A 13,170-nucleotide genomic window follows, 5' to 3' on the forward strand; every position below is an offset into this window, starting at 1 on the left:
AGGAAAAAGGGTGTTTGACGTCACGAGCGGATAAGGATCTGATTGGCTGCTGAAATTCTTCATGCCTACGGACCCATCGGTCCTACATGGTTCAGCTGTCTAACAGAAATAAATAGAAATAAACCGACAGATCTGCATGCCAATCGCTGGCACGTCAACATGAAACAGCTCATTTGATGAATGCAGATATTTTGGGCCATAGCTATAGATCCTCGATGATTTCTTGAACGTCTGTCGACACGTAACGAACGTGTAGAAAGCCGCAGAAGCCCGTATGCATGCATCTCCCTCCCTCTTTCTTTACTCTCTACCCTCTCATTCACTCTCTCTCTCTCTCCAGACACGCACACACGCTCCCTCGCATTTCGTGGGAGAAAGTAAGAAGAGGGAGAGAGAAAGAGAGAGATTGAGAGAGAGAGTGATTTGAAGTCTCTCTCTGCTCTCTCCGCTTTTCTGTTCACCCAGACTCAATGGGGCTCTAGCATTAGGGGTTTCAAGCTGTAAAACTGCATATTTATTACCCGTTCCCTTCTTTCTATTTAAGTTTTGTACATAACACAGATAACTTATTGAAGAACAAGGTGGGTGTGCGTCTCCTCAGGCGCACCAAGTTCCTTAAAGGCTCCCTAGAAGCCAGTTACTGTGAGAGAAAGAGCGAAAAAGCTAACTTTTTTGAAATTGTCCTGCCTTGTAGTCCAACCAAACCGCTCAAAAAACTTGGGAACTATGGATATTCGGAAGAAGCGGAGGCCGTGGTGCATGGAGACCTCGTTCGTGCTCCTCATGTGCCTTACTCTGGCACAAGCAGGTGAGCATTTTGCTTTTTTGGGGTGTTTGTGGGATTTGACATGATTTATGTAGGCTACGGGTTATACCTCAATGCAACATTTGGTGTTGACGCGCTTTACTCCATTGGCTAAACGGTGAGATTACAGGTGACTCGCTGCTGTTTCCAATGAAGATGCTTATAAGTTTTTCTAACGTATATTTAGGTAGCCTATATCAAGTGATTTCAGTTCTCAGTTATGCTGTAGTCTACTCTTAATTTGGTTGATAGATATCCTAGTGGATGTTGTTCGCTTTTGGTGAGCTCACGTTGGTAGGCTACGTTCGTTCGTGTCCCTTCAGGTAACATCATTCGTTTATCTTGTCAGAATTGGTTAAGAACTGGAATATAGTCCAAATATAGGCCCATGAGTTGAGCTCCAGGCCTCGTTGGCACACATGTAGCGTGGCATCCCGGCGGGGGCATAGGATAGGACGGTGCTTCACTGACAGGATTTCACATCCTGCGCGCAGCACCTTGAGGCGTCGTTTGTTGTTGTTTGTGCAAACAATGAACATAAATCGTTAGCTACCCATGTATTTCAAAATGTATAGCCTAGTTTATATTATCTACATTTTTTAAAATATATTTTTAAATTTACTAATTACATTCTCTGTGATGCCTTCCGGTGTTCAGAATATTTCTGAACGTATCAAATATTTCTGAATAATGACCCTATAGCAACAGTTTATAAATGATCTCTCTCCGGGGTCTCTTTAAAATAATTTCTCAAATCAATATTTCGAGTTAATTTATTATTTTATTAAGTATAGATACACATGTTCAAGTTGTTCCAAGACTTTTGCGACTGTCCTAATCATCCTATCGAGTTTGTTAGACATTTTTCCTTGCATGTAGGCTACTTGACACCTGCTCCTCTGTGTAGCCTAAAGTTATTTTTATAAATAAGATTGTCGCTGTTCTTCTTCATAAACCTTATGTGTCAGAGTATTGTGTATGCGACTTTAAGAACATTATTTTAAAAATTTTATAAAAAATATTCCCCTTTTTATTTAGTCATAATTATTTCATTTACACCGATTTTATTCATTTACCGCACAGCTGGAAACAACAATGAAAAACTGCGCTTCTAGTGACCACCACTACTGGGTGAGTGGCGCTCGAGGTCCTGCTGTTTTTCCAAAGAAGTTTCTTGTACAGTAAGTAAAGTAGCAGTAGACATAAACCGATATAATGGATTTTCCTACCTGAAATTAGTACATATTTGATTCAAATTTTATGTAAAAAAATTAAAGAAGTCAATAACAAAACATTAGATAATGGCGCGCCGTGCACCTAACGTCCCTCAGGCATGGGTGTAATTCCAGATTGCTGATTTGATCGCACGTTTTCTTCCCGTTCCTTCCCTTGTGTATTTGGAGGAAGTCTGAATATTTGTGCCTCTCATGAGTAGGTTATTATTCTGCCCTGTGGTTCAGAGAGGTGTAGTGAATGAGTTAGTGTCTCCGTGTGTGTGAGCTCAGTGATATTTGTGTAAACGCACACGTCTGTTACACCTGAAGAATTTTCCACAGTATGCCAGTTTTAGGCCAGTGAAAGTTGCACTGTGAATATACATCAGCCTGCTGTTTCTGGTTGATAAAACATCAATTTATTTTAAATTAACAGTAAGAAACCAGGTTATGTTGCTCAAAATGGTGAGCCTCAAAATATTATGGAAACCAAAGCCACCATTTTTATGTCCAAGTCTATTTATTTCTGCTAGTGTCCTCAAGCGCTCAACATTGTTCCATATTGTTGAATTTGGGGCAGCAGACAGACTTTTGAGAGCGCTGTGATTTTTAGGTGGGGAATATTTTTTTAACATGGATGTTCCTTCAACCTCATTTCAAAGGCAGCACTCTCAAAGAACAGTCTGTCTCACCTCTGTTAACCAAAACACCCTCAACCAAAGGCAGTGCTGAGGACTGAATGGAGCCACTGTGTGTGAAGGAAATGCCCGGAATATTCGTGTGTATATTCGTAGCACGTGAGAAAAGACTGTCCTCACGGGTGTGTCCGTTATTCCTGACAGTTTCGTGAAATGCAGCATGTCATTGTGTGTTATTTTCATTCCTAATCTTCCCCCTCACTAACTTACCCTTGTCCTGAAGTAAATTTGGATTATGAAGGCCAAAGTTTATTGTGTCCTCTTCAGGTCCCTTTTTGAAGTTTTGTTGAAGTTGTTATTTATGCATGGAAAGGGCACAATATGGCCATTGTGCGTACTTGGTGTTAAACTTGTCCTATATTGTTTGCACGTGAATGATACCTCAAATTAATTGTTGTAAGCTGCACTATTAGTTTTCTAGGTGATCAGACTCCCATAACTGATGAACAAAACGAACCCTAGTCATACAATTTTCAGCTGTAAGAACCTTTCCAAACTTTAACCACGACAGGGCCTCAAAAGCCTCACGCTTCCACAAATGGCTCTGTTGACAACAATACAGTTCCCCTGGTTGAAGAAGCGCCGCTTTGTGGGATGTTTCCCACTAACTATACAGAGATAGTTAGTCACCATGTCTTCAAGATTCAGTCCACACAAGGGTTCTTTTTTTGGCTCATAGAAAGTAGGCCAAATGATTTGAGCCATTAATACTTTAGACTGGATCTCCTTTCCAGACATGTTTCATTGTATTTTGCAAATAGTTATTCTGGAATGGAAACATCCAATGAAAATGACTTTACCGACATTGTTGCAGCATCTCACACAATTTCTGTATTTCAAGGTTAGTCTAAAATTGTTTTTTTGGAATCCAGACGACTCACCACAAGAGGGCCCAACACATGCTCAAGCTTTTTAACTCAATAGCACCACATCTAAAAGATTCACTGAGCACATAATAAGCACCCTCATCCTTTAGTCTGGCTTTTTTTATTAAAGGGAATGCCAACTTTTCTATATGTCTCATGGTTGTAGCTCGTATGGTTGTATCTTTACAGTTTGAAGATGATGAAAGTCTGTTTTCACACTTGTGTGCTAGGATCACAACAGATTATAAAGGTGATTAATTGTCAATAACCACATTTTTTTTTGACTAATTCAAAATGTTTGCAAGACATCGCTAGCCATATTACCTTAGTCTGAGTAATTCATAGCATATTTCCTAGTAAAGTTTATTATTTTTTCTCTGGGTAGTATAATTCTTTGGTTTACAGTGAAGGGTGTACAGTAGCTGTGGGGGAGCCTGTATAAACGCTCAATCTTTTTTAGTTTACATGACGTTTAATATAGTGGCCGTGTGGTCAGTTAACCCATCATGGCAGTGCCAAGCAGAGGCGTGTACCCACACTGACTCATACTGAACCACACAGACTAGTGGCACTGGATATATATATATGTATATACAGTATATAGGAAATTATTATAATGTATAATCAATGTATGGCCTTTAAGGCATTGCATGTTCTAGTGCAATTCTTAGTCGACTTTCAAGAGGACCTCATCTCCAGGGCAGGAGAATAACATTTATCAAATGAAATAGCAAAGAATCTTTTGAAATATTGAATCGCTTTCTGCACTACAGTTAAATAGACACATTATATAGACAGCACAAATGAACTGGCCTGCAGCTTATCGTCTTAAAAATCTCATATGATTTTTTTTTTTATCAGTAAAAACCCCTTTATTTCAGTTCTTGACAAGGATCACATCAGTAGTCAGGCTAATGCGCTTGTGGCTCTTTTTTTTTTAACCTTTCATCAAGATCAAGAGAAATCAACCACACTAACACACTTGGCAATCTGTGAACATTAAATGCTCGTTTGATATATATGTCTCTATAACCCCATATTATGCCAGGAGCTGGTATGATGGCATAGATGTCTGCGTATTATAAATAAATCATAAATATAGAGAGCCATGATCTAAATTATAACCTCCAGACAGGCCTGTACATGCACGCCTAACTGTTGCGGTTGGCTGGAAGAGAGAACGAGACAGATCCAGACGGCATGATGGATTTATCTTCATGTCTTTTGCATCTTTTGAAGTCGAATCTCTTTGTGGTTTGTTGTCACAGTTGTTGCAGTTGTTTGATACGTTCTCCTCCTTGAACCTTTCAGAAATGTTGAACCTTTTCTCCATCTTCATCCTCCACTTCATTCTGTGCAGCTTCAAATTGTCCGTCTCACTCAAAACAAGGGCATCTTTGTGAGACAGTAAAGGTGAGAGTTGAAAGGTCAAGGTGTCAGGTGGTGTGTCTTGCTGGTATTTAGCACAGTTATTTGAAGCTCACAAAGAGAGCCATAAGACAGTAGAAGGTCAAAAAAGAGGAAGAGCATCCAATAATCGAATCTTCTAAATGTTCTCTCACATGCATGGCATGCATGACAGAGCTCTGATGGAAATGTTTGGGTCACCTTGACTGGCAGGGACTTACTGTTTGGAATGTTTGTACTAGGTCTTGTTCATTGAAAGCCATTGTCTGCTCGTGTGTTTGCAGTCTGTGTGAGCATACACTGTTTGTTTGTGTGAACGCTTTGTGTGAGCATCCAGTGACTCTTGCTTTCAGACATTCAAGGACATGTTTACAGTGTAAAAAACACACTTCTACCTTAGCTCTTCTGTGTGTATACTTATATCTCTATTCATTGCTGGGATTTGGTATATCCAATAGAATGTCTTTTGTAATAAATACATGGCTTAGTAGTGGTGATAGACCAATTAAGGTTGATTATTCGGCTGATATTTGGCTGTTTTTTGATGATTTGGCCTCTCATTCCACCTAGTGCCAGTTAAAAAAATCCATGACTTCATGAGAGTCAGAATCAATAGAGAGTGCACATTTTGTTCTCTGTTTTTTTATTAACTTTGAGGAAAGTGTGTGTAAGCTACTCACTCTGTAAAATTTAATATTGGCATCAATGGTTCCATAAAGAACCTTTAACTTCCATGGAACCTTTCCATTACATAAAACGTTCTTTAGATTATTACAATGTAAAAAGAACAAACAATGGTTCTTTATGAAATTGCCCTCTTTTGGAAACTATAATTTTAAATATTTATTTTATCAGTATATATCCAAATTATTATTTTGAACTTATGATACATAAGGTTTTTATTCTCTTTTATATCTTATTTTATTTATGCTTGCCTTTATTCCTAATTTAGCTGTATTTGGGAAATGCTTTTTGGGCTTCTCCCTCCTTATTTCATCCGATTTAGCCAAGAAGGCCCAGTGGACATATAGGTTCAGCTCTCAAACAGTGGCATACATTGTGTGTGTTGTCTCTTCTGAAAGCCGATACAGTGACCAGAGACTTTCTCCTTCTTGTTCATCTTTTCCTCCCAGCATTTGAATAGGTTCACCTTTTGAGAATCAAGGAAGCATTGCATTTTAGTTAGAAGTCCCACAGGGTATTCCTGCACTCTTGAACCTCTTTCAGGCTGTTTCCACAGTATTTTATTGAACAATGTACACTAATTCTCTCTAGTCTATTCCACTCTTATGAATATCTGGCTAACTGTGTACACACATTCTAATTAGTTTACATAAGTAGATGTTCGGTCTATAATATGAATATGCTAGTTGCTAAATACAAAGTGACTTAACTACCCATTGTGGTAACTACACAGACCATATTTTGGTCAGTGTGGTTATAGGGACCAAAAATACTGGCAGAGCCTCAGAGGAAAGTTCCAGCACTAAAATGAAAGGAAATAAAGGATTTGTCTAGAGCTAGAAAGAGTGTATGGAGACAGAGCCAAACATGCTTAACCTCAAATACGTACTGCAAATGCATTAAGTCTTGTTAGAGAGTTTAACATAGTTTTAGACAGTTAATAATGTAGTACACATTGTGGGTTGAGCAGATGGCATCAGGATTCACACGAATCCCCATAAAGAGCAACAGAGCTGCCAAGAGCAATAGAAAGATGGAAACCGAAATAACATTTTAAAACCTGTCTGTGTGGGGCCTTTTGAAGGAGTCAACATCTGTTCTGAACACCACTTTCCAAATACATTATGGGGAATATTTTGAGCTGTGTAAAATGGTGCAGAAACAAGTGCATTTAACATGTCTAAAAATAAGGTAGTATTATTTTGCAATGCTCAGACTAAAAGAATGTATGCTGTTGGTATTCACTTTGAATCTAAAAACTCTTTCACTCCTGCAGATCCAATAGATGTTTTGCGGGTGCTGCAGTTGCCTTCCCTCCCCGAAGGTGTGCAGAAGGTTCCGGGTTTCTGTACCTCCCGCCGGGCCGGCACTCCTGATCATGCCTACCGCATCAATAAGAAAGCCCAGATCTCTGCCCCCACCAAACAACTATTCTCAGGTACATTTCTTTAATATCTGATAACATTTAATCATACAAACCAAACCTGAAGATATTCCACTGGGTTCATAGACACACATTTGTTTTATCTATACAACCAACAACAGGATCTTACAGTGACATGTATCTGAAGTGGTATTTCAGTATGTGTCTGGAATATGAAGGAATTCATAAAAGACTAGGCTATGATTTAAGCGAAAAGATGGCTCATAATTGAAAGGTTTGAAAGAAGAGCTGAGACTTGTAAAAACTGATGACTGCATAGTTTTTGTATATATAATTAGGAATTTTACATGTTGATTATTTGGAAAGAATATTATATTTATATGTTGTATAATACAGGAAATTATTTTTCAGCAAGGTATTTGGGTTGTATTTTTTATTGTTTTGTGACAGATTTATTCTCAGACAAAAGTTTTTATTTGGATGTTGTTTTGTTATGCTTAGAAAGTTTATTGGGTGTGGGTGAAAATCATTTGGGTCGCTAACATGCAATTACTCCTCTAAAGCAGGATGAGAGCTTTTCAGAAGCTAATGAGATGGTTGCATGGTTAACACTAAATCCGAATGTTAGTGTCAATGAAATGAGTACAATTTATGCAAGTTGAGTCATGAATCATAGCTTTCCCCCAGACTGCAAATGAATCGGTGCTTGAAAGGAGCTACTTTATTGTCTCAAATCTTCATGTAGCATATGTTCTTTACCTGTAGGACGTTTCCCAGAGAACTTCTCCATTATGACTCTGGTAAAGGCCAAGGCTGGTCTTCAGGCCTTCCTGCTGTCCATCTACAACGAGCAGGGTGTACAGCAGCTCGGTCTCGAGTTGGGACGCTCACCCATCTTCCTGTATGAGGACCAGAATCGCAAACCCGCCCCAGAGGACTACCCACTGTTCAAAGGGGTCAACCTGGCTGACGGCAAGTCAGTAACCAAACCCTGCTGAGCCCCATCAACCCATCTGTGTCTATAGCAGTTTCATATATCTTATAGTTATTTGTTTTGCTGTTAGTTTTCAAGCAGTGTGATGTGTAACTGTTGGTTGAATAGTAAATATCACTTTTTAGACTAATACATTTTGTACACAGGGACAAAGGTTCCTTACGGTCTATGTTTCTGACACAAACTATATACAGCAACTCCTTTGTGACTGTCTGCTGAGTTCATGCTCATTAAAACCTTCAATATCTTATCTCATCTTATAGGTGGCACCGCATAGCCATTTCTGTGCAGAAGAAGAACATCACTCTGATCCTTGACTGCAAGAATCGTATAACTAAATCTCTGCCGCGTAGCAACAACCCAGTCTTGGACACCAAGGGCATCACTGTCTTTGGAGCCCGTCTCCTGGATGAGGAGGTCTTCCAGGTCTGGTACACCTGTGCAACGAGACACACTTTGTGATTAATAGATGACAGTTAAGCCAATTTTTTTGGAGTTCATGCATGAAATGAACTACAATTTATGGTGATATATAGGCAAGTCGCCATGCAATAATTTCTGTCCTAATTTACTTTTTTATTGCACATTACTGGGGCCACTTACATAAATATAACCACTATGCAATTAGATTAAGGACTAATCAGTCTTACGTTTCGGATTCAAATTAGACCAATCTACCTTTTGGTGTAACTGACTGAAAGGTCCCATGATGTGGATTTTTAAAATTATTTTATAATGTTTCCTGAGGTGTACTTATATTGTTAGTATGATTTTTACATCATAAAATGTCATCATTTAGAAATAAAAGGCATTTTTCTATCCTGATTTTAGCCCTCTGGCTTGAATGCTCTGTTTTGAAGGGGCATGTCTGCTGTAAGACTTCAGTGTAAACGCCCACTGCTGTGATTGGCTGACGAGATTAACAAATCATGAAAGTGTTGATTATAGCATTATTTTTAGATCTTTTCCCATCACATGAAAGGCTGCAGTGATGAGCATTGAGTACACAGACAGTCTGTTGATCGCGTGAATGCAGTGATCTCATCATTGCAACGCTTTTTCTCTCACAAAACGCTTTCACCACAACTAATAGCAAAATATAAATACAGTACGAGCGTCGTTGTGCAGCATAACAGCGTCATTCATTATAACGGGAGTTTGGGCAAGTGTGCAGATACACTCGCAATGTGTAAATGACAGCTTCGAACATTATAAAGAGAGTGCTCTTTGATCGCTCTCTGTAGAATAATCACAATTTAAATAACAGATTTGTTTCATGCTACTAAGAGAAACAATGTGAAGTTGATCGTTTAGTCACTGGCTTGATTCACTGATACATAAACAGTATTAAACGATTTAGAAAGAAAGTCTGAGTGAACTTGAATAATTGGCTACACAACAGAAATCACTGATCACAGATCAGGCATTAATGAACACTGTTACTCACTGTTTGTGGCGGTGCTGTCGAATCCATATTGTAAAAGTCTGTTTGTAAAGCCTGTGCTGACATTGCGACTAAAATAAACTGAATCCATTTAATCAAAATTCTCTGGGTGGGCAAAGCAGAGAAAAGGGAGGTAAACTTTCCCCGTATGACAACATATATGGAAGATTCCAGATTTGCCCATCATTTTCTCAAAGGCAGAGCAGGATACCCAGGGCTTGGTTTACACCTATCTCCATTTCTAGCCACTGTGGGACCATAGACAGGCTAGAGGAACTCATATTAATGTTAAAAAACCCTCATAAAGTGAAATGTTCATGTCATGGGACCTTAATAAAAGTTATGACCAGTCGAAAAATTGTAGCAGTTGCTGTATTTTTTCACATTAAACATTAAATGAGTGCTCTGCCTTTGAGTGTGAAGCCATCAGTAAAGACCATCAAGGTGTGGCCTGCGGGGGCAGACTCCACACTCCAGGAAAGGTTTCTAAACACAGACTGGAGTATGTTTGCTTCTCAAGCCACCAGTGGCGCTCACACGGACATTGACTCATTCACTTCCTCTGTATTGGATCATATCAATACCACCATCGACAGTGTTACAACCCAGAAACAGATCACCACATACCCTAATCAGAAGCCATGGATGAACAGGGAAGTGCGACTCCTGCTGAAGTCACGCAATACTGCCTTCAAATCAGGTGATGCACAAGCCTACAGTACGTCCAGGGCAAACCTGAAGAGGGGCATCAAAAAGGCCAAGCACTGCTACAAGCTAAAGATAGAGGGTCACTTTTCCAACTCTGACCCTCGACGCATGTGGCAGGGCATCCAGGCCATCAGTGACTACAAACCCCCCCACTCCACCCCCGCAGCCACTGATGTCAACTTCCTGAACGAGCTAAATTACTTTTATGCTCGTTTTGAAAGAGACAACAGAGAAACTGCCACCAAGCTCAAACCCTCAGCTGACCACCCACCAATCACACTCTCCTCCACAGATGTCTGCAAGGCACTGAGCCGGATCAGCGCACACAAGGCTGCTGGACCAGACAACATCCCTGGACGTGTTCTCAGGGCATGTGCGGAGCAGCTCGCTGGGGTTTTTACAGACATTTTCAACCTGTCTCTTGCCCAAGCAGCTGTACCGACATGCTTTAAACGCACTTCCATTGTGCCAGTGCCGAAACACTCTAACCCGAGGTGCCCTAATGACTACCGCCCTGTAGCACTCACACCCATCGTTATGAAGTGCTTTGAGCGGCTGGTCCTGGAACACCTAAAAGACTCTCTACCATCCACATTGGACTCACACCAGTTTGCCTACCGCAGCAATAGGAGCACAGAGGATGCCGTTTCCATGGCACTGCACTCTGTGCTCACTCACCTGGACAATAAGAACACTTACGCACGCATGCTGTTTGTTGACTTCAGCTCAGCATTCAACACTGTCATCCCATCCAAGTTAATAGCTAAACTTGGAGACCTGGGCATCAACACTTCAATGTGTAACTGGATTTTGGACTTCCTAACTGACAGACCCCAGAATGTTCGTTCAGGATCCACCTGCTCCACATCCATCACTCTTAACACTGGTGTACCACAGGGCTGTGTGCTAAGCCCGTTTCTCTACTCCCTCTTCACCGCCGACTGCAAGCCTGTGTATGGATCTAATTCTATCGTCAAGTTTGCGGACGACACAACGGTGATCGGTCTCATCAGCAACAACGATGAGACTGCCTACAGGGAAGAGATCCAGCACCTGGCCACATGGTGCGCTGATAATAACCTGCTCCTCAACACCACCAAAACGAAGGAGCTCATCGTGGACTTCAGGAAGGAGTCAAGAGGCACACACGACACCATCCACATCAATGGAATGGCTGTTGAACGTGTCTCCAGTTTCAAGTTCCTGGGGATCCACATCTCGGCGGACATGTCGTGGACGACCAACACCTCCAGCCTGGTCAAGAAGGCTCACCAGCGCCTCTTCTTCCTGAGGACACTGAGGAAGAATCAGCTCTCCTCGGCTATCCTGGTGAACTTCTATCGCTGCGCAATAGAAAGCATCCTGACCAACTGTGTGGCAGTGTGGTATGGGAGCTGCTCTGTTGCGGAGCGCAAGGCACTGCAGCGGGTGGTGAAAACTGCCCAGCGCATCACAGGGACTCCACTGCCTGCCATCGAGCACATCCAGAGGAAACGCTGTCTGCATCGAGCTCGCAGCATCCTCAAGGACTCCTCTCACCCAGCCCACAGACTGTTTTCTCTCCTGCCCTCCGGCAGGCGTTTCAGGATCCACCGGACCAGGACCAGCAGACTAAAGAACAGTTTTTTCCCCAGAGCTGTCTCCTTACTGAACTCCAACCCCCGCTGATCCACTTCCCTCATATACTGATAACTCTCCTACCTCACATCCACCTTCACTTTGTTATTTGCACTACCGACTGTTTATCACAGTAACAACTGTTTACATATGCATCTTACACTGCCATATCTTAACTGGATTATGCTCATTTGCACTGCTGACTGTATTTATAGTACCAATGTTTACATTTGCATTTTTGCACTGTACTTCTAAATGTAATATGCAACCACTTTCCACTGCACTTTACACTTTTTTTTCCGGATAGCTCTGTCCATAATTTATTGCACTACCCTAATCCACTGCTATTCCTCATATTAGCCTAACATATTATTGTATACCTCTATCTGTAAAATTCTGATTATAGTAATAGCCATCTGTATATTGTATTCATAGTACATATTCACCTGTAAATTCTTTTTATAGTAATAGCCATCTGTATATTTATTCACTGTACATATTCACCTGTAAATTCAGTTCTGTTTATAGTAATAACGTCTCTCTATTTATACATATTTATACATATTCAGTACATATCCATGTCCTGCACTTACGCATCCATTGTATATCCTGCACTTGCTGCTATTGCACTTCTGGTTAGACCTAAACTGCATTTCGTTGCCTTGTACTTGTACTTGTGTAATGACAATAAAGTTGAATCTAATCTAATCTATCTAAATTGGTTGCAAATGTCATTTTATGTTGACGTTAATCTTATATTACATATTCAGTGATTCACATGTGAAACAGTTCTGACATTTCCAAAGCAAAGTCATATTGATCCAGCCAACCAATCAGAGCACACTGTGCTTTTCAGAAGGAGGGGCTTCATAGAGACTGGAACTAAACACATCATTACTGACAGACTGAAAAAAGAGGTGCTGCAATAATATAAAATATGTGAAAGAAACAAAAAACAGCAGAATGGCCCCCCTTTAATTTCATACTGCTAATTTCACAAGAAATGAATCTTGCACATTCTTAATCCCGTACTATCCCAGTGGGCCTGATTTTGACCCCAGGTTCCCGGCAGCAAACTGACATCCCCTCTTTTTCTTTGCTTCTCTCCAGGGTGAGATCCAGCAACTTCTGATCGCATCCAACCCTCAGGCCGCCTTTGACTTCTGCGAGCACTACAGCCCTGACTGTGACTCCCCTCTGCCCAAAGTCCAGTCCCAGGACCCAAACACCTACGTGAGTACCACAGCACATTTTTCAAATAGGGCAAAGCGTCCTGATGTGAGATATATAGATGGTTCACTAGTAGCAAGTGTTTGATGTTTAGTTTACAGTATGTTAATGCAACTCTC

The 13,170-nt window shown here is 40.8% G+C and overlaps 1 protein-coding gene across 1 annotated transcript in view; it reads left to right on the forward strand.

Moving 5' to 3' along the window:
- The first annotated feature begins 348 nt into the window (after positions 1-348).
- The window catches only part of col11a2 (collagen, type XI, alpha 2), a 40,793-nt gene continuing 27,971 nt past the window's right edge, over positions 349-13,170 (forward strand). Inside the window, exons 1-5 of the mRNA XM_079830245.1 lie at positions 349-808; positions 6,951-7,112; positions 7,824-8,034; positions 8,316-8,478; positions 12,932-13,054. Coding sequence (XP_079686371.1) covers positions 727-808; positions 6,951-7,112; positions 7,824-8,034; positions 8,316-8,478; positions 12,932-13,054 — 741 coding nt within the window. The 5' untranslated portion in view covers positions 349-726. The remainder of the gene's footprint in view (positions 809-6,950; positions 7,113-7,823; positions 8,035-8,315; positions 8,479-12,931; positions 13,055-13,170) is intronic.

This window comes from Gobio gobio (assembly GCF_949357685.1).
Source record: "Gobio gobio genome assembly, chromosome: 11".
NCBI lineage: Eukaryota > Metazoa > Chordata > Actinopteri > Cypriniformes > Gobionidae > Gobio > Gobio gobio.